The sequence below is a fragment of the Sciurus carolinensis genome, chromosome 5, assembly GCF_902686445.1.
Source record: "Sciurus carolinensis chromosome 5, mSciCar1.2, whole genome shotgun sequence".
Lineage (NCBI taxonomy): Eukaryota > Metazoa > Chordata > Mammalia > Rodentia > Sciuridae > Sciurus > Sciurus carolinensis.
Window position 1 is genome coordinate 25,226,715 of NC_062217.1, and position 22,288 is coordinate 25,249,002.

A 22,288-nucleotide genomic window follows, 5' to 3' on the forward strand; every position below is an offset into this window, starting at 1 on the left:
AGCTGTCTTAGTTTATCTAAGTACACTCTGTCATGTTCACAAAACAAAGAATTTGCCTAAGATGCATTTCTCAGAAAGTTAACCAGGTCAGTAAGCAATGCACAGCAGTATAGATTGTGAAACATCTGTTTTTCTATTTTTAATTTAGAGTCATTAATCTCCCCAGCTCTGTGGCAAAGTAGGTCTATTGAGGCCATTGGCAAGCCTCTCTAAGCCTCAGATTCAACTGTCAAGGAAGAGGTTAGATTTTGATTTGTATAATCCCTTCCAGTCTAAAAATTCTGATTCTGAGATCATAAGTCATTGATAACAATGTACAAGTTAGAAATCATATTTAAAAAATACATATGGTTGATAAAAAGACAAGTAACCCAATTGAAAAAATTGACAAAGGATCTGAATAGACATTTTCTTAAAGAAGATGTATAAATCACCAATAAGCACATGAAAATATGAAGAACATCATTATCAGGAAACTGAAAATAACAAGCACAATGACACACCACTTCATGCCTCTTAGAATAGCTTGAATACAAAATACAGATAATAACCAGTGTTGATGAGGATGTAAAGAAACTAGAACCCTCATACATTCCTAGTAGGACTTTAAAACAGTGTAGCCATCTTGAAAAACACTTAGCAGTTCCTCAAATGGTTAAGCCTATTTAATCATAGGTTAAACACAGTACCCAACAATTACCCAAGAGAACTGAGAACATATGTCTACATAAAAGTGCGTACAGAGATGCTAACAGCACTATTACACATGAGAGTCAAAAAACGGAAATGGTGCAAATGTCCATCAACTGGTGAATGGACAAGCAGGGTGCATCTCATGATGGAATATGGTTTGACAATAAAAAGGAATTAAGTTCTGATATGTGCTTCAACATAGATGAAACTTGGAAACAGTATGCTGGAGCACATAGCCAAAGGCCATGTGAGGTCATAGTGAGGTCACACAGGGAGGCCTCTTGGGGGAAACCAAATCTGCTGCTTTCTTGATCTCAAATTCTAGCTTCCAGAAGTATGAGAAAGTAAATGTCAAAACAAAACAAGAACATTATGCCAAGTGAAAGAAGCCAGTCATAAAAAGTCATGTATTATATGATTCCATTTATATAAATATCCAGAACAGGCAAATCCATAGAGATAGAAAATAGATTAGTGTTTGCCAGGGGTTGTGGGAGGGTGGATGAAGAATGACTGGTAATGGCATGAAGTTTCTCTGTGAGGCATGAAATGTTTTAAAATTCAATAGTGATGATGTTTGCACAACTCTGAATAAATACTAAAAAAAAAAAAAAAATCACTGAATTTAACATTTCAATATTCTGATCTCCTACAGTCATATTTGGGGTGTCTTATTCTCATCTCCCACAGAAGTCAATTCTATCTCAATAAAACTGTTATGTTCTTTTTAAAACCCCAACAAATTATGACTATAGCAATCAGAATTACATTGAAGGACTAAAATATTGAGGTATTTTGAAATCTGTTTCTACATATGATCCCCTCAGTGTTAAGTTTTTTACACTAGTTGTTTTTTTTCTTTCATCTTAAAGTTCAGAAGTCTAATCTTAGAAAAGTAATTCTTTCATGTTAAGTAACATCAATATTTGTATAGTGGAAGTTTACAAACATATTTTTTATACCTTTATTTTATTTTTTATGCAGTGCTGAGGATTGAACCCACGGCTTCACACATGCTAGTTGAGCGCTCTACCACTGAGCCACAACCCAGCTCCAGTTTACAAATATATTGCAAAAAGACTCACTGCCCCTCATTATAACCATTTAAATTCAATTTAGTGTTAGTTTTAAATCACTTAGAATTTCATATTTTGAATTTTAACTATTTAAATGGAAATATTAGTAAACTAAGTCACATTGACAGTTATGTTGCTAGAACTCTGAAGAAATCTGGTGTTTCCTTTTACATCAAAATTATTGATTACAAAATTTTTTAACTCAAAGCTTTGTATATTAGACTTATTTCAAATGAGAAGCATCTGTCTTTGATTTTTCCTTCTATGTTTTCAATAGTACATAATCCTGCATGATAAATGGACTCTTTATCTAAATATAATTCCCTAAGTATCATGTTTCTAAAATTTGAATTTAAGACCATAAGCCATTTACCAAGGTTGTGTGAGGTTAATTAAACATAATTTATAATAAAAGGATTCCTTCCTCAATATGTAACTTATTAAAAGCTTGTATCTCATGGACTGAATCTCACAGAACCTTTTATGGTGGGTGGGAGAGAAGTGAAGAATGCAACTGCAAATTTCTAGAAGCTTCCAAAATTTGTGTTTGAGATGCTAGGCTGTGGCACTTAATAAAAAGTTTTGTTTGGGTCTTCACCTCTGTCTGCGTCTGCTCAGGTACATATCAGGTAAAATGAAGTGGACATTCCCATTAAATGCACTATTAGAATTATGGCATAAGACATTAGCACTAGCTAAGCCAACACTGTGATGAAGAGCACTGTAATGAAGAACTTAAATTCTTGTCTTACTTCTAGGATGATGTATTGGGGGGAGGGATACTGGGGATTGAATTCAGGAGGCACTTGACCACTGAGCACATCCCCAGCCCTATTTTGTATTTTATTTAGAGACAGAGTCTCACTGAGTTGCTTAGCACTTGCTTTGGCTGAAGCTGGCTTTGAACTTGTGAGTCTTCTGCCTCAGCCCCTCGAGTCACTGGGATTACAGGTGGGCTCTGGCTCACTTCTAGGATGATGGAGAAAGGCAGGAGGGTTTGCCAAGAAGCTACATAAAAGATATGGAACCATGGGAATACGTATGGCAGCAGCATAAACTAAGTCCCACAATAAGCCACAATATTAATTTTTAAATGCTTTTTTTTTTCATCCAAACCAATTGGCCTTGTTTGATTTTGGTGTGAGGGATGGAACCTAGGGTCTTGCATGTGCCAAGCAAGTGCTCTGCCAGGAGGTACACCTCAAGCCCCTATGTATGTTGACAGTTGGCCTTAAATCAAAGGAAACCCTAATTAAAGAATGTGCTAATACATACATACATATATGCCAGCATACAGATATGCCTGTACTTTTTCTCCATAAAGATGTTTGTTTTAAAACCATTTTATAATTCATATATATATATACGAGGTGGGGAGAGGGAGGGAGGGGGAACGTTAAAATGATTGGAACTTGGAACTTCATTCTATCCATACGTGGATCATTGACTTTACTCATTTTCCCCTTAACTTTATAAAAGTTATTTAAAAGAAAAAGATCTGTGTGGTTTAAAATGTTCACCAGGGGAAAAGTCCTCTAGTAGCATGGACATTCCTACTGTCATTGTTTACGAGGGGAACATGTCTCAGGGTGCTCTTGGAGCTTTTTACTTGACACTGGCTTCGCAGAGGGTCACAGTTTAACAGGGCACATTCATTGATCATTAGACCTGTCACCAGCTACCATCAGGAGCCTACCCTTCCAGTGACCTATAGCCACGTACAACTCTTTTTCATGTGACATGGGAGTTAATTAAGGTTGGTCAGGAGAAATCTGCTGACCAAGGGGTTACCTTTTCCCCAAAAATGCTCTACTCCTACACTGCTGTTCTTTTATTGAATGAGTTTAAAATCCACCTCCATTGAGCTGTCTGATGTGTTTTGAGTTTACCAAAGCATGTCATGGAAGTTATCTGAGCTGCCCGGAGCAAAGGTCAAGATCTGGTTGACATAGCTTGTAAAGTGCTAGGTAGAAAATTCTGGTAGACCTTCAACTGGTTATGAACAGAATAAATGCTCTTTGTACCCCCAAAATGCAAAAAAGAAATGTTTTGTCTTGGACACATCTCCCTTTTCTCTATCAGTAGCTGGAAGCTCCATCAGCAGCACACTTCCCCATGGGCGTATGTTCTTCTCCAGTGACACTGTTCAGAGGATTGTGGGGAAGCGGGGCTTTGATGTTGGGTCTCATAGGAAGGTTCATAATCACTAATAGCATTATGCTATTGTTCAAGTTGAAAGTCAAGTTATTTCAAGCCAGATTATATGCATTTTCTGATAATAAACATTTGAAAAAGACAGGGCAGCTGATTCCTCAGAAGTGTGACTCCAGAAAATATGTACACAATATATACAAGAAGACATGTAAGACACTTGGCTTCATGGAAATAAGTGATTTTTTATGGAGTTGTTAATCTTTTATCAGTTGGTACATTCTCTTTAGAATCACAGTTCTATATAGCAGTCAAGATTCAGTAACAGAATGCTTATAGCTGAAAAGGAATTTAGATAAAATGGCATTTTTTGGGCATGGTAGTAATATTAATAAAATATGCAAATTGCCTTAGAGATTGGCAACATTAAATTGTTTAGAATTACAAGTTCAGTTCTATCAAAGGCATCCTTCATATTCTCTTTAAGAAAATAGTTATCAGTCTGGAAGCATAAGATGAGATGTACACAACCCACAATTTAAAATCCAAAGTTTTCTCTATTCTCTATAGCATTAGGATTACAGCTGGCAGAGATTTTACCAAATATTCCGCTTCCACTAAAGTCCCAAGCATCTACAGAGATGATGACAGCAGGCCTCTGAATTTCATGGACATGTTATTTACGTGGATCCCTGTGGGGTTTCTTTTTTTTTTTTTTTTTTTTTTTTTTTTTTTGGTGCTGGGGATCGAACTCAGGGCCTTGTGCTTGCGAGGCAAGCACTCTACCAGCTGAGCTATCTCCCCAGCCCCCTGTGGGGTTTCTTAAAAGGAAAACATCTCGGAGATCTGGGAACTATTATCAATTCAGTTGAGAAGTTCGCCACGAAATGGTTAAAGCATAAGAGTGGGAATTGGAACCCTTTGATTATATTCAGCCACTTCTTATAAACTTTCATGTTGACAGATACTCTTCAGATTCACACACAGTTCTTTCTGGGGAGAAAAAAATGTTATGGAGCTGTGATATTGTGATGCTATTAACCATAAAAATGCATCCTGTTCAGGTTTTAAGTTTGAATCCAAAATAATGCTTTTTTGTGCTCAAAGAATAGGCAAGTGTGTACCTTAACCCTGTAGCTTATCCATGCAAGGAAAGGCAGATACAAAGTTATAGCTAAACACCAAGTTTCTTCTATTCTCTTCATATACTCAACATTGTCAACTTTATTATCAATTACACATAATGACAGAATACAGGTTGCCTTGCATATAAAAATAGGAGAGGAATAAAATGAGATTGAAGGCTGAGTATGAAGTTCCTATGTTAATTTTCAGTTTTCTTTGACATAGTTCATGAACTCCATAGAAAACATTCTTCTGAAATCCTTTCGATTGTCTATAAAGAAGATGCTTTAAATTCACTAAGAGGAAAGTTGAGATCTCTGTCTTTGTAACAAATAATATATACAAATCCTCTGACCTTTGAGATTTAAATGGCCAGGAGTATGTGATCAAATTATCCATCACAGGGGAATTGAATTTTTCAAAACTGTGATAGTAAACTTTCTAAGCCTCACTACACAGCATTCTTTTCTTTTTTTTCCCTCAATGCTGGGGATCGAACCCAGGGCCTTGTGCTTACGAGGCAAGCATGCTACCGACTGAGATATCTCCCCAACCCACTGCACAGCATTCTTGACCATTATATCTGCTATCATCAAAATCAGTTTCCTTCTAAATTAAACAACCTGAGATACAATTCCTTTTTCAGTATGCATGGTTGTCAGGCTAATCTTAGTTTAGACAGTGGAATGGACGTGGTGACTAAACTGTTCTTTTTAATTCTGGGTGCTTACAATTTTCACATTTCTTAAGACTCACTTAACTCACATAGTAAATATTGGTCAATAGCTGCATCTTCCCAAGATTTTGCAAATTAAAAAAAAAATCTTAGCTGGAATTGATATTATGCAAGTTTTGTCTAGAGTCAAAATTCTGAAAGGAAAAGTAACCTATTAAAAGCAGTATGCTTCAATCAGAAGTATCTCAACTGTTAAAAGAAATAATTTGCTGAATGTTCATGACTCACTGCAGTATGTGATATTAAGACTTTCCTTTTAAATATCCATAGAAGACTTTAGGGTCATTTGTACCCTGAATCTGGAGAATATTGGTTTTAACTTTCAGGGAATTTTTATTCATCCACCTCCATTACTCTATCCAGAATTTCATTTCTATAAATTTCTTCATTTTTAGAAATTTTTAAGTGTCATCAAGATACTTATATCTGAGAGAAGAAAAAGCCACAATTTCTGCCATCGTTTGTTCCCCAGTCTAACAGGCTTCGAAACAACTCATGAATCAGCCCATTCTGAAGGACAAGACATAAACCAGTCAACAGGACTTGCATAAAACCAGAAAGAACTCTGGAGAAATAGTAAGGTCCCCAGCCCTAGAGTTGCTCCTGTAGGATTAAGTCACCAACTCCCTGCCACCATGAGATTAATGAACTGGGTTAAGGGTTAGACTTGTATGCATGAGGCTAGGAATCTGGGAACTCTTCTCCCTGGTTTATCTTTTCTTATCTCTCTCATACTGCCAGTCAAACCTGGGTTTTTTTCCCCTACTATGTTCCCTATGTGTCCCCTTTCTCTCACCCCCTTACCAATCTTCAACCTCAGCATTAACTCTCTTGGTTAATATTTTTGAGCATATATCAAGAGAGGGATATTACAAAGAAAATTGTTTTCTCTGAAGTGTGTGTAACTTTGGATGGGTAAGAAAACTAGTATACACAGATACATGAAATTTTAGACATCCAGAATTTTTATATAAATATAATACTGCATTATATTTTCATGTTATCATGCAGAAGGACCAAGGGTGGGCTGCCTTGCCCAGCCCAGTGAGGGAGAAGATTCTACCAGAATAATAAAGTTGAAGGTGAGGCCTAAAGAAGAGTGTATGTTTGCTGAAGGAAGTCTCAACTCTGTTTCTTTCTCCTTCAAAGAATTCTAACCCTCTAAAACTTCAACTTTACTTTTAAATGACTGTTTTCTTTTCTTTCTTTTTCTCTGCAGGGTTGGGGATGGAACTCAGGGCCATGTGCATGCTAGGCAAATGTTCTAGCCCTGAGCTACACCCCAGCCCAACAACTGTTTCTCTTCTAACAAGGTCCCTTAGATTCTCCTGCTTCTGATGACTTTCCTCTCCTTCATCTCTTTGCCGAATGAAAGCTCTGTCATCCTCTTCAGTGCTCTAGTTCATATCCTTTTTCAGTCTGGGGTTCACTTACCACAAGAAAAAAGCCACAGGTAAACATTCTTAGAAAACATAACCATATCAAGTGGTGCTTTCTGAAGCATAGCATCATGGCAGACAGCTAGGCTGGAGATTCAGCAATGAGGGGGATAAAAGAAAACTATCAGATGTGATACATTAGCCAGGACTAAGGTGTCCTTCCTTTTCTCTATGTGTCTAGTCTATACCATGGGTGATCCAGGGCCAAGAGAAAATAGTGTTCAGCCAACATGTTCTTACCCAAAGTAGTGAAAACAGTCGCTACAATAGTAGCCTTACCTAGCATCTCAAGCTAGAAATTAAAACTTTCCAATGAATCGCCTGTCTTTTGTGTTGTTTTGGAACAGACCAGCTGAGAGACCATTAGAGTGAAGGTTAATCTTAAGGATAATATCTCCAGTGGCTGGGCAGCTTCCATCCTGTCTAGTCAGTTCAGGAGAACACAGTCAGCTCAACCATGACCAAGAAGATGGACTGGACCCAGAGAATGGTCCAAATGGAAAGAACAGAACATCACATACATACTGAGGGAGTTACTGCCAGCTCCACTTACACACTCATGTACAGCATCTGTCAGTTTAACAGCATTTATTGAGTGACTGGTGTGTCAGGTGCTATATTCACAACTGCAAAGATGAATCAGAATCAGCCTCCTCCAAGGGCTTTCCACCCAAAGTTGGCCTCCTAGGAGATGTCATTTAGAAGTGGAATAGATAAATACCAAAACATCAAGAAGATAATCTAAGTGAACAAATAACAGATATCCTCCAAACTGTGTGCACTTTGTGTTTAAGGGATACATTTTGGTATAAGAATTGCAAGTTCTTTACTAACTTAAGTGATTCACTTTAGTAAAATTCACACAGTAAGAACACTTATTCTATGGTAAACATTGAGCATAATGAATATAACTATACTTATATTCATAAATAAAATATAATGGATTACTTAATCACTTGAGCACCTTCTAAGTGAATATGTTAAAATGTTCTAAAATAGTCTCCTATGTATGCCTGTTGGAAATTGGATATAAATCTGCAGTGAAGATTGGCTATGAAACTGGCATCAGGAGAATTAAATTTGACACAATGCAGGTTTTTTTCTCATGAAATCATGGGAGAAAATACAGCATTCTAAACTGTATGAAAATATAGTTCCTCAATCTCTACCACCAAGTTCATAGTTAACATTATCCCAAAATGGGGGATGAGTTAGTCTGGCAAATCAGTCCCAGGATCATCTGTTTGAACTATGAAGTACATTAAAAATAACAACAATAAAAAAAGAAAACTAATTTCTACATTTCAGATTTTTACTGCTTCTTTTAAAAAAGGTATAGAATCACTTCAGTTTGTCAGTCCAAAAAAGCTAAAGGGCAATAGAAATTCCTGAAAATCTCATTTTCTCATTTTTCCCACTGGCCTTCTATGTACCTTTGTGTGGCAAATACTTTGCATAGGATATTTTTCATTTACCAGTTCTGAAGACAAAGAATGGGATGGGGATATGAGAGGTAGGTGGCTTTTAAACGATACATAAGCAATATGAGTCAAATACTCCCTAGCTCTCAAGAAGTCACAGGTATCCAAAGTCCACTGTAGGGCAATACAATTATTCAACTTCCATTTCTTTCCCCAGCTGTAGTTCTAGCAGAATTCCCTATGGGAAAGATTCTGAAGCTCTAAAAATTTTCAAAGAACAAAAATCTGGTCCTGCTGGAGGCATTAAGTGGAAAAAAGAGAATTAAACAATGTTTCCCCCAAAGAAAACAATATCATTAATCATAGATGAAATGCTGTAGCAAGAGTTTACATTGTCTTTTTAAATTGTTTGTTTGCAATCCTAATATATCCCTGCCTTTTCATCTGTTTACATGTATCTTTGGTTTCTCTAATGCCAATTTAGAAAAAAAAAAAAAATCACAAAAAAATCAAACAGAATTTATTTCACCCCTCCCTATAATTTCCATCTAAAGCATGTAACCACATTTGGCCATACTTCTCAGCTGTTTCCTTTAGAGCAAAAGATAAAACTCCTCAATAGGTGGCAGAATAGGATTTTTTGATTCTGATGAACATGATTGTATTCTGGTATGAAAAAGTATCTCTTTAAGTAGTAGATCAAGGCAGAAGTAAAACTCTGTTGTTTCTTTCTTGACTTCTTGCAGGTCTGAATATCTAAAAGAATTATCTAGGAGAAAGAGGGACACAAGAGCAACTGGCCCTATAGAAATGCTTCCAGGGAGTTGGACATGGAGGCACATGCCTGTAATCCCAGTGACTTGGGAGGATTGTGAATTCAAACCCAGTCTCAGCAACTTAGCAAGGATTGTGAATTCAAACCCAGTCTCAGCAACTTAGCAAGGCCCTAAGCAACTCAGCAAGACCCTGTCTCTAATAAAATATAAAAAAGAAGGGCTGCGGATGTGGCTCAGTGGTTAAGCACCGCTGGGTTCAATCCCTGGTACCAAAAAAAAAAAAAAAAAAGCTTTCAGGGCTGGTGGATAGCTCTGCAGAGCCCATGTGTAGAATGTGGGAGATCCTAGGTTCTACCACTGTACTGCCAAAAAATAAAAAAAGCTTCTAGTTTTGCTAACTTATATGAGTACTGTCAATCAAGGCCTGTAGCTGGTCACCCCAGACTGCAAAGTAAGTTCCTCTAGAACTTCCTCTAGGTCTTGAACAGTTATTATTTCTCATAGATATATCAGCTTTTTATTCTAAAACCTGAAAATGGAACTCTTGCCTTTAATTCCTAGATTTTCTCCTTCAAGCTCTCTTTAGGTAAATGATGGTGGAAAGAGCACCCATCTTGAAATCAAGAAGACCTGTGTTTGAGTCCTAGCCTTACTGTTTCCTAAGTGGGGCTTTTGACAAGTTATCCAATTGCCCTCAGCCTCAGGGTTTCAACCCATCAACAAAATGCAAAGTGCCCACGCGGATGGTTAGGAAGGGGCAAGTGTGAGCCAGCACTGCGCCTGTGCTGAGAGGCCTGGCACCTGCATTCCTTCCCCTTCCCTGGGGACAGAGTGCAGGCCCGCCCTCCTTCCTTCACAAGCAACAGCCAGCAGGGTCCTTCCTCAGGTACTTCACTTTCTTTCCAGAGAAGCTCCAAGCCTTTGATGTTGCTGGAATCTAGAAAGTGCACAAAGGAGCAGAAACTTGATTCCTGCAAACTGTCAGAGGCCAGTCCCGTTTCTCTCAAGGACCTGTCTGCTGGGAGCTTTTCTAGAATCAAATGCTGGCCTCAGGCAGTCCTTCTTTGTAATCTGCATTAGTTTAAAGCCACATCTAGGAGGGCAGTTTGGAAGGCCATGTAATACCATGTTCTTAATGGCTTTGGAGATCCTTTTCTGACTTTATTTGGGAAGGTTCTTGAATATCTACGATAAGAAAGCACACATGATTAAAATTCTGCCTTGGAGATTTTAACAGTGTCTGCAACATGCAGCAGTGGAATCTCCCAAGGCCACTTTAAGCTGGAGTAGCAGTGGCTTCTCACATTCTTTGGGGATGGCAAAATTCCAAGGATAGACTGGTTTTGAGAGCAGGGGAAGATGGTCACCCCCACCCCCCACTCTGTCCTGTTTTCTTCTTTGCTTTTCAATTAGGTTGTAATGCATGGGAAGGAGGGAGACTCCAAAGTCTGACAGGATCAAATTCAAACAATTCCAGCTTTACATACCACTTCTGTCATCTCAGAACATGCATTTAATTTATCTAAGTATCACTTTTCTCATAGTTATTACCACACCTACCTCTTGGGAATGAGTGAAATAATGTACGTAAATCAAGTGCCTGACCATCCATAGAGGTTACTTTCCTCCTTTATCTCTACCCCAAAGCATCTCTGTCCCCACAGTACCATTATGTCCTCTGAAGAAGGAACCAGATCAGCAACCCCATGAGATAAGCCCCAAGAAGCTGCAAAAATGCCTATTTTGGGAGTTTGGGGTCAGTCATCCTCCTTTGTTGGTGTCATAGTCATCCTAAGAAGTCACTGTGCCAACATGGCATGCCAGGTTAACCGTGACCAGGGGACCCTAAACAAAAGATGTATGAACGTGAAGCTCCACAGCTGACCAGTCATTTCATTCCCAGGTACTGTTTAGAAGGGCCAAGGCATTATTTAGTATTCATTGTTATTTGTTACTATAATTTCCTTGGCCAAACTCCAACCTAATATTTAGACTGAAAAGAAAAAGTGAAGTACTAAACAGCACTGTGGCCCATCGGCACACATTGCTATCATACCGCACATCCAGGGGGAAGGCTGCCTCCCACCCTGAGTCTGGACTAGGACTTGCTTTGGCCAACAGACTGTGGCAGAGTGACAGGAGAATTTCAAAGCCTAGTCTCCCGAACACTCTGCAGCTTCAGCACGTGCTCTTAGGAACACCCCTGCCTCCATTAAGGAGGCCCCAGCTAGACTTCTAGTGAGGAAAGACCGCATGGGGAGGAAGGGCCAACACCAAGGTCCTGTTCGAATTACCAGGGACCGCAACCTGCCTGGACATCCAGATGAGAACTGGAGAAGGTATTAACTTACTTAAGCATCACTTTCCTTAGAGTTATTACCACACCTATCTCTTGGGAATGAGTGTAAATCAAAGCGCCTGACGACCAATAGAGGTTACTTTCCTCCTTTTTTTTCCCTAAAGCATCTCTCTCCCTCAGGTAAGACCTGCTAAGCCCAGCCCAGATGTCTAGTCCATAGAACCAAAATCACAATGAATTGTTTAAGGCCACCAAGTTTTGAGACAGTTTGTTATGTAGCAACAGATGACGGAGACAAATGGCTATTGCCCTGCAGAAGAAGTGCTTGCCTGGCAGAGGACAGGCTCATTCTGTTTTCGGAAATAAAAGTGCCAAAGTGGAGCCCTACAGTGTTAGGCACTGAATATCCTAGAAGTCCCGCTAGATACTCTCAGGGAAGGAGAAACAGCTTGGGTTCTTGGTACGTCACAAGAAGAGTCCCAGTACCATATTTCCAACTGTGAGTTTTCTTGATAATGGGGACAGAATCAACACCTCATGAAAGTCAGCAGAACCTTATTGTTCCAGCAGGTGGAAGTGAGCCTTCCAAGTAGGGGAGGCTGATCCCAGCCCAGGAAATACAGATACAGAAGCTCATGAGAGATGCAAAGCATCATGAAGTTTCAGGCAGCATTTTGTAGGACATATGGAGTGAAGCAGGGTAGAACTGAGGCAGTGGGGACCTAGGATAGGCCAGTAGCATGATATTGGCCAGTAGAGGAAAGGCTGATTGCTACGTAGAATAAGGCAGAGGAGGAGGGCTACTATTAGCTCTGTTGTCTAGACTGGCAACTCAGTTCTGGCTCCTAGCTGGCAGAATAGACCCACTCTCTTGAAAAGACATTTAATTTAGTCCCATTGAAACATGTGCCAGCACTTGATCTAAAGATCTTCTGCCACATTCTACTGACACACACTCTTCCTGGCAGGAATCCTTATAGATCGTTTCCTCCACTCATCCTAGATCTAGTGATCATCGAGGGCCTTTTACAAATGGGCACATGCTTCCCATGTGGCAAGGCCTCTTAAACTGACCCCAGAGCTGTGGTTCCCAAAGTGTAGTTTCTGGACCAGGTACATCCGCATCAGCTGGGAACTTGTTAGAAAAGCAAATTGTCAGCCCCACCCCAGACCTACTGAATCTGAAACTCTAGGGTAAGACTCAGTGATCTGTAATTTAGCATGCCTTCCAGGTAGTTACAATGTTCTGTACAATTTGAGGTTCTTAACTCAGCTGCTGACTGCTGGGAGCTTTAAAATGACCAATGCCAGGGTCCCACTCAAGAGCTATGTTTGGTGGTACACAACTGTGATCCCAGCTACTCAAGAGATTGAGGCCAGGAGGATCATGAGTTCAGGGACACCCTCAGCAACTTCACAAGAACTTGTCTCAAAAATAAAAAGGGGTTAGAGCACCCCTGGGTTCAACCCCCAGTGAGAGAGAAAGGAGAGAGAGAGAGAGAGAGAGAGAGAGAGAGAGAGAGAGAGAGAGAGAGAGAGAAAGAATGATTATGATTGAATTGGTCAGAGCTGCAGCCAGGCTATGAGAATTTTTAAAGCTCTCCTGACAGTTCTAACAGTCTAGGCTGGGACCATGGCCCTAGAGAGAAGCAAAGGGTTTCACAGAAATCCCTTGGCAGGCAAACTACGTATTAAGGTTTTGCTAAAGGTGGCCTTGAGTTTAAGTGGTTTTATATTTGTATATAATAAGAGCCAAGGCTTTTCATTTATTCCAGGTTCACTTCAGGCCTCTTTTAACAAAAGAATCTGATAATTATTGTAGCTTTGCTTCTGTAGACCACATGGGTGGTTCTGTGGCTTGAAAGGAAATCCCATTTACACCCCACCCCTTAAATAGAAAGATAGAAGACCAGGCTGAGAAAAAGTGCCTGCAAGCATGGTGATAATCTATGAGAAGGAGAAAAGCACTTGTCAAGATGGACAAGGAGACAAGGAAGAATGGAAGTGAAAACAAGCAAACACATTAGATTTCAAGCCAGTAAGGAGAACAATACATGTTACCAGCTGCAGCACCACTCAGTGAGACAGTGGTGCCTCCTGGACAGCTGAAAATTCTGGAAATGGTTACTTACCACAGCTGGTTTTCAACACTAGTAATTTTGTTTTGGAAGTAAATACCTTGTAGACCTTTTTTTCTGGTTAAAACCTATCTATTTAATGCCATTTTTACTATTTTCCACCAAATCCACATTTTCTAAGACCTTGATCATGCCACCCATGATATGGTTAACCATGATATTCCTCAAGACCACAACTTCTGTTTACTTTGATTACAGGTTGGAGCTAAGTCTAAGATCTGTGAAAAGAGATTGGAAGTAGGACACAGGTGTCCCTGCAGAAGACAGGGCATAAGACCGATGCAGAAGAGGTTTGTGTTTGGCCCCAGTCTACTGTCTTTGAAAGGTCAAAGGTCATTACAAGGGTGTTAATGAAGAGGAATTGGACACTGACATTAGAATTAACTATGAATCCTTCACTAAAATTCAGTTATTTTCCTTTTTTAAACAAACAAAAATAACAGGCTGTGATGCATTAAGTTCCCAGGGGATGCTGATGCTGCTAGACCAAGGACCACACTTTGAGAAACATGCTTTGGAGTCTGTTGTGGGTATGTGGGTTCAGGTGGATGTTGGGATAGGGAGGGAGAGAGTTTGAGCCCCAACCATGGAATTTGAATTTTTCTTATTGCATTAACTATATTTTTATTTATCATCATTACTTTTTGATTCCTTCTTTAGGTTTGAATTTTTTAACTAACATATAATAATTGTATGTATTTATGGGGTAAATGTGATATTTCAATATGTTTAGACTATGAGTAATGATCACATTAGGATATTTAACATATCCACCACCTCATTTATCATTTCTTTATGTTGGGAACATGTTGGGTCTGTTGTAATATACAAATAAATGTTAACCATAGGTATCTTATTCTGCTATAGAACATCAGAAGTTATTTCTCCTATCCAACTGTGACCTTAACCATCCTGTCTCCATTTCTCCCTCCCCAACATCCTTCCTAGTCATTAGTGAATGTTCTATTCTCTACTTATATGGGGAAACTAGAAAGTTGACCTCATAGAAGTTAGAGCATTTGGTATTTGTCATTCTGTGCCTGACTCATTTAAGAACATACCTCACACCTAGTAAGGCAATCCTGCCAGTAACTTATTTGCATGAAGGGTTGAGGATAACCCATACTAAGCAAATAAGTTAGGCAGACCAGCCTGGTCCTATAACAAAGGTGCCCATTGAAATAGAGTTGATTCGGCATCTATCATTTGGGTTGCATCCCAGTCAAGCAGCCAAGGACTCAGGTTTGAGTCAGTGAGACAGCAAGTCAAACCATAAAATCCGAGAGCCTTGATGTCTCTGAAGACTGCATAGGACACTGCAAGATAAAGCGGAAATGCTTAGCACCTTGCTAATAGAGGGTAAGACAGAACTTCTGCAGAGACTTAAGCGTGGCTTTGGTGACTCAGGAGTCCTAGTGAAGCATTATGCCTGAACAGGAGCTGTTTATGGATGGTTTCTCAGACAGCTGAAAATAATAGCTGATTTCCTGTATCTTAAATCACTTTGTGATAGGACAAATATCTACTGAGAATAGTCATTCTAATGAATTCCCTGTAACCGAAGCCAATTGGATGGGCAGGAATACATTAGCATACTGGAATAAATGCATATCTGGCCCTGGGAGTCTTCTTTCAAATTTAGTGTGACTACCTATTCATTCATTCATCCTAGCGCTTACTGAGAGTCTCCACATCAGACATTACATGAGGTGCCAGGGATCTAAGATCTGCAGAGGGAGGACGCAGGCACATAAAATTCTGATAGTGCAAGGTTAGAAGTGCTGGAGGAGGGATTCATACAGGGGCTCTAGGGGAGCGGTTCTGTGAGGGGCTATCAGAAGAGGCTCTGGAGTTGCATTGCTGAGCTGGATTGTGCAGGCAGAGAAGGAGGGATTGAAACAAGGAGGGAGGGGGCTTGCCGGTACCTGAGCAGCATAAATGATATGACGAAACTGAAGGCCCAGCTGAAGGAGAGTAATTTCTTTGATTGGGGTAGAGTTCGAGTAGCCGGAACACAGAGTATGTGGAGGGATTTGGTGACAGATGAAGCTAGTGCCATATGCCACAAATATTTAAGCCACAGTCATTCAAAAGAGGGATTTCAAGTGCTCCCAAGGAAAATTAGACTTCTCTCCAAATGTCTCAGTGTGCTACTAAGCAGCCATCCTTTGGATATTTTTAATTTAAATCCCTTATGACCTTTAAGAAAATAGAAGATAATTCCATATTTAAAAGGATGCTGCTGGAGGTGTACCTCAGAGGGTTAGAGTGTTTGTCTAGCACACAAGAGTCCCTGGGTTTGATCCCTAATACCACAAACAAGAAAATAAAATTAATAATAGTAATAAGTAAAAGAGATGCTATCATTTAGAAAGAAATTTTAGCATTGTAATAATGTTATTCGATGAATATTTGTGCATCTCTACTCTGTCTAAGATAGAGAAAATAATACAAATGAAAAAGAATGTAAGATGAACATTAGGCTCTCTTCCTAGGTCTGCTATCAGCCAGCTGTTGACCTTGAAAAAAATTACTAAACATCTTTAGGCCAGTTTCTTGTCTCTGAAATGAGCAGATGGATCAATGAGGTTCCATCTGGCTCTCACAACTGTGGAATGTCTGAGAGACAAGATCAAGTCTCCCTAGCAGCTTGAAATCAAGGAAAGGAGCAGCGATCAAAAATGGCTTTTAGACATCCAGATTTACCAAGGCTGATGGGAAATCCCCAGGAATTCTTGACATCTCCCTATATCCGCCCCAGCAGCAATGCAGGAAATCTAGTCCACTATCTTCAGCAGACTCAATGGAACCATTTCCTTAATGAAACCCCCCTGCAGCCCCGTGCATTGAGCCAGAGGCTTTCCTTTCAAGCCCTCCCTCAAATACCCCATTCCTCCCATTTCCTTCCCTTTCCTCAATCTGGTATGAAATCCAGCAATTTAATCAGCAGCATGCAATTTCCAAGGCACCCAAGTGTGTGAAGACTCAACCATGATCCTGGAAAGCATTTGGCAGGAGGTCTCATTCTACAAACCTCTACCAGAGTAAAACCATCGGAACAGGATGGACTGATCTGTTCTATCAAATTGTTTAAACCCAGTGCAAAAGATGTTTTTACACATTTTAGCCACTCATTGTAATATATTTTTACTCTTTGTGATTTCAGACTCCCTCCACTATCTATAATGGCAAATACCTGATAAGTGATATTACTTGATATTACCAACATACCCTGAACCAAGAACCTGACACTCTTTTCTGTTATCAGCAGGCTTTGCATTTAACACCCCAGGGCCAAGAGAGCTTCTCTCACTTTCTTTCCCACCCCCACCCCACCCCTGGGGATTGAGGCAAGGGGCGCTTTACCCCCTTTGGGAAGCTACATCCCCAATCCTGTTTATGACTAAAGTTTTATTATACTAAGTTTTGAGGCTGAGGGTCTCACTTAAGCACACTCATAACACGTCAATTTAAAGCTGGGGCAAAAGCTACAAACTCTGTTATTTGTTCTCGCCTTGCAAACTGCCAAAACCACAGTAAACATCAGTCATAATTTTACTGTGTTGATAGCAGTATATTGTATAATCTTCCTCAAGAGCATTACATTTTTTCTTTTTTGGTTGATATAAAACCATTTCTTTTTTCCTTTGGTATCATACCACTTTCAACTTCTATATCACATGCATTCAAAGTAGATTTTTAAATGTTTACATAGTCTTGGGGAGGAAAAAGCAATTATTTGGCTTGGTTTTTAAAAGTCACATGAAATAAGTTCAATTTTAAAATAAAGGACTCAGTAGTTCTCTTTAAACCTGAAATTGTTTTTAAATAAAGTCATTTTGATCAAATAACATTAATTTTTATCAAGAAAGGCACAGGGGCTTCAAATAATTAGTATTCCTATAAGACTTAATGTGACTATAGAGTTATGAAGGAGTATCTCTGTCAGAGAGTTATATATTCTGCAGGCGAAAAAGCCCAGGAGAATGGTCCACTGTTTCGGGCATCTTCAGACAGATCTCCTGCAAAATGCCACCCAGTAAAACCAAGTTAATTGGTTGGTCAGGTACATTCTACCAGAGAAAAAGTACAATGTGATTGCTCATAGCAAGAAAACCCAGTTTATCCCTACAGCCACAGCATCAGATGATTATTCTCCATTTTATCTGTAAATATAAGTAAATGAGGAAGAGATGAAAGAGATGCTGTGTTTAGTCTGTTTCTTAGAAAAAGGAACCTTAGAAATTGATCGTCTATTTGAATTTCTGCAGTTTATGTATAAACACAAAACAAAAATATCTACTCTGTGATCATTAGAAAATGAACTATATAGTCTGTTATAGAATTTTCAAAAGGAAAATAAAACTGTAACAAAGTGCTAGACTAAAAAGAAAAGCAAAAATATCTGAGGAACTAAAGTAGGTGGTAACCTACAGCTTATCTGTAACACCATCTATGAACTGGGAAAAAAAAGACAGGAACCGCCTAAGGTCCTAAAAATTAACATTTCAAATATGCAATTTTGGAAAAAAGGATGACTTCATAAGCCTCAGAGAAAACAACAAAAATTGCCACATAAAATAAGCTGAGAGATGTATCATATTCAATTTGGAAATAGATATACTTTCTTGTACATTTTAACTTAATATTATTACCGTGGACTTCCCTCACAAAATTCAGTTTAAGCATTTCCAGTTACTTATGGTAAATTGTAAGTGTCAGTTATTAAAGAACTCAAGAAAAATGGGGGGCCAAAACCAATAGGATCTGTGACTTTAATCAAGGGTGTGGTGCCTGAAAAGTAATAAAATGAAACAGCTCTGGAGAAAGAAGACTGATTTCCTTTATGGAGAAAGTGATTACAATACAGAAGACTTGAAAGTATCTTTTCAGTTTCTAGGTATGTGGAGGGTAAGTGCACACTTTAGGAGACAGATGCATTGGGCTGGGGATGTAGCTCAGTGGTATAGCACCAAGTGCAAGGTCCTGGGTTCAATCCCCAGTACCACAAAAAGAAAAAAAAGTACATTTCTGGAGGGAGATGCATTACCTATTTGCATCATTGAACCTCTGGTTATTTTACACACCATGCACACACACACAATATTGATAACTGATACATATTTAAATATGATAGCACCAGCAGGATCACAGACCCAGGCTCACATGGTGAATCCACAGGCAGAAATAGGGGGCCTCTTTCTGGTCAGAGAGAGCTTCCTGTTAGGTTAGAAAGCCTGATTTAGGAAGCAGGTAGCTGATTATTTTACTGAGATGTTTCTTATCCAGCCAGAGAAGCTGCAGTCTTCAAAGGTGCACTTTACAATGACAAACCTGCACACTAACAACACCCCTTAAGCAATCAGGTAAGGGCTTCACACTTTGTCAGTGTGTCTCCCCTTCCTCTCACAACATGTGAAAGAAAAAATCAGAAAGTTTTCCAGGATTCCTGCCCATTTAAATAAACTATAAATGACAAGTAGATCCCTCTCACACCAATCTAAGATGCTCCTAAATGCAAACAACTCTGTTTCACTAAAGTCCACTACATTTTTGAAAGAATAAACGTATGTGAAGCAGAAAATCCAATAAAGCATTCACTTTCCCCTTGTATTTTGGGGTTCAGAGAATTCACCTAGATTTACATTTGCCTGTAGAACCAGGAATCTAAGCAATTATATTTAATAGGAGCAACTTTTCAAATGAAAAAACTATATTTGTGAAGTAGAAAATGCAATCTTTCATTTAATGTAGTTATTTTAGCACCTTTTCCATTCTGTAGGAAGTTCCCACACAATAGGACTTCGCCCTTCCTCTGGGTTTCTTAGTTTTACCAATCTAATTGCAACTATTGCTTGTTACTCAGAAACTAATTAGTCTTCCCGCTGAGAATATTTCTTACTGCCTTTTGGATTTTGCAAGTTTCTTTAAAAAGCAAAAAGAAGTTTAACCTTACTGACTTTCCTTCCAGGGAATCATTACAATGACTTATTTCATGTTATTGTACCTTTTTCCCACGATGCTTAAAAGAAAGGCGCTCCAAAATTTGGCCCTCTGCTCACAAGGAGAGGGAACCAAAGGACTCGACCACTTAACCCCACTGAGCAGAAAAGATGAGTTTCTAAGTTCCCTCGGGCTTTGATCCCTTTAGGGCGAAGGTCTCCACACTAACTGTTCTTAGAAATCTGGCCCTTGACTGTTTTCTAAACGACCGGCGAAGCTGACTTAGGTAACGGTGCAGACCTCAACGATTCCTCAAACCGCATCTTTCGGTTCAAATTGTCAGTCCTATCTTGGTTCGGAATTTAAAGGACAGGCTTACAATTCCAAAATTTAACGCCACTTTGGGATTTGGTGGGTCAGGATCACGCAAGTCCGCGACCTGGGCTGGACCGCGCAGCCCGCCTGCTCCCCGCAGAGGCCCCACCCGGGTGACTGCGCGCTGCGAGCGTCAGGGAGGAACAGGCGCTGCCGAATGTTCCCAGGGCAGTCTGGCTTGAAAGCCCCAAGTGGGTCCAGGAATAACAAGCTGGCCCTCTCTTGGGATCTGTCTGTTCCCCGCAGGCACGCGACCCTCTCCAAATTGGTTCTTCTCTGTTGGTCTGGCGGCGCGAGGTCGTGGCCAGTGCCCAACATCGCCAACTCCCCGGCCTCAGCACAGCCCTGGGCAGGCTCACCCGCGTTCAGGAGCCTCTCTTTCCAACTTCGAAGAACCCTGCGGACCCGCTCTTGGCAGCCTGGGTGCCAAACAGGTCCGGGTGTGTGGTGGTGCGGGTGCCCAGAGCTTCGATGCGGGGACCCGGGTAGAAAGCCGGGCCGGGGATCCTACCGCAATCGGGCAGCCCCAGCACAAAGCAGCGCTCGGAGCCACGCCGGTGCGGGCGGTGATGTCTGTGGGCCCCGGCCAGTCACTCTCCGAGGCGCCCACTTGGAAAGGGGGCGCCGTGGCCCCAGGCGTTCCCTCTGCAACTAGTGCCCCAGGCTCCCTCTGAGGTTCGCTTCTCCCGGCTGCAGCCTCGCCTCTCCGCGTGCACCTGGTCCCGGCCCCATAGTCTCTGCCCCGCGCCGCAGCATCCCAGCCCCGCTCGGCTCCTGGCCCCGGTGGTGCCTCACCTGTGAGAAGCAGACAGCCGAGCAGCGCGCACAGCAGGACCCCGGTGTCCCAGCAGCTGACCATGGTGAGCGCGACGCGGCCTGCTCGCCCTGTGCCCCCGCTCCCCGCGGCCGACGACCCGACCGCCTGAGCCGGTCCTCCTCTCGTGCTCCGCCGCTGCCGGCCCGGCGCTCCTGCCCTGCTCCCCGAGAGCCCCTCTCCGCGGCTCCAGCCAGGACACAACCACTTCTCGGGTAATCCTCGCTGTCCGGCGCCCGCCGGCCGCTGCGCTCCAGCCCCGGAGCCCGCTCCGAGCCGCCGCCGCCGCTGCCGCCAGGGAGGAGCCTCGAGGAGTGTCCGCCTGGCGCGCTCCGAGCCTCCTGCGGACCTCGATTAAGAGGAGCGGAGGGCGGGGGCGATTTATAACCTTTCCCCAGCCCACTTCCTACCCCCTGGCACCTCCTTCCAGTGACGTCAAGGGGTCCCCCACCCCTCATCCGCCTCCCCACCTACCCTCTTCTTCCTCCCGAGCTCGCTTCCCTACAGCTCGGAAGAGGGGCGGGGGCCGCCCGGGGCCGGTGGCCCGGGGCGGGGAGCGCGTGGGGAGGCGCTGGCTGTGCGGACCCGGGAGCGCGGCCCCGGCAGGTTCAGGGTCCTTGCTCCATGCCCTCCTGCCCCCGCCCCTCCTTCTGCCCATCGCGCTCAGGAAATCCTTGCCGGCTCCCTCCACCCGGCTTACTCAGCTCTGGGGGCCGCCCGAAACTGGGGAGGGGACGGGGCTGGAGCTCCACCACCAGGCCCCCGGGGCGGGAAGTCAGTTTCAAGGGAAGCTGGCCGCGCCTCCGCGACGGTGTACTTGGCACGAGGAGCGAGGCTCAGTCGGGCCCTCTCCCCTAGCTTGCTCTGTCCCGCCGACCCTGACCCAGCCAGACTGTCCCGAGACGTCTAGGAAGGCGCCAGAGACCCTCGGCACACGACTGTATACCAGGAGCGTCCAAGAGAACCGGACGCTTGCCTGGCACCTTCGGGAAGACTGCGGTCGAGCTCAGGTCCCCGGGGAAGTCGTCTGTGTCTTTTTCGGCTACACTGATGCACCCGCCCAAGTCATTTCCTCAACCCTGTGCTTCCTCGAAGCAAAACAGGGAATAACAAGATACCTTTAAAAGGCCGAGGCATGAATCTGCTCCTTCAACGTGTAAGGGCCGAGTACTTGAACTTTATTTCCTAAATGCTCAGAAAGAAATCTTTCTGGTGGCAGCTTGCTAGCAAGATGAGTGAGTGCTGCTCTTGGAACAAAACCGGGTGAAATTAACTTGAGGCACTAGATCATTCGCGATGACA

At 41.8% G+C, this 22,288-nt stretch overlaps 1 protein-coding gene across 2 annotated transcripts in view; it reads right to left on the minus strand.

Moving 5' to 3' along the window:
• The window catches only part of Flt1 (fms related receptor tyrosine kinase 1), a 168,558-nt gene extending 146,814 nt beyond the window's left edge, over nt 1–21,744 (minus strand). For both annotated transcript variants that reach the window (XM_047554532.1, XM_047554533.1), the window contains exons 1-2: nt 21,687–21,744; nt 20,968–21,335 (exon numbers count right to left, since the gene is read on the minus strand). In XM_047554532.1, the coding sequence (XP_047410488.1) occupies nt 20,968–21,031 (64 nt within the window). In that variant the 5' untranslated portion in view covers nt 21,032–21,335; nt 21,687–21,744. The remainder of the gene's footprint in view (nt 1–20,967; nt 21,336–21,686) is intronic.
• Nucleotides 21,745–22,288: the final 544 nt, after the last annotated feature.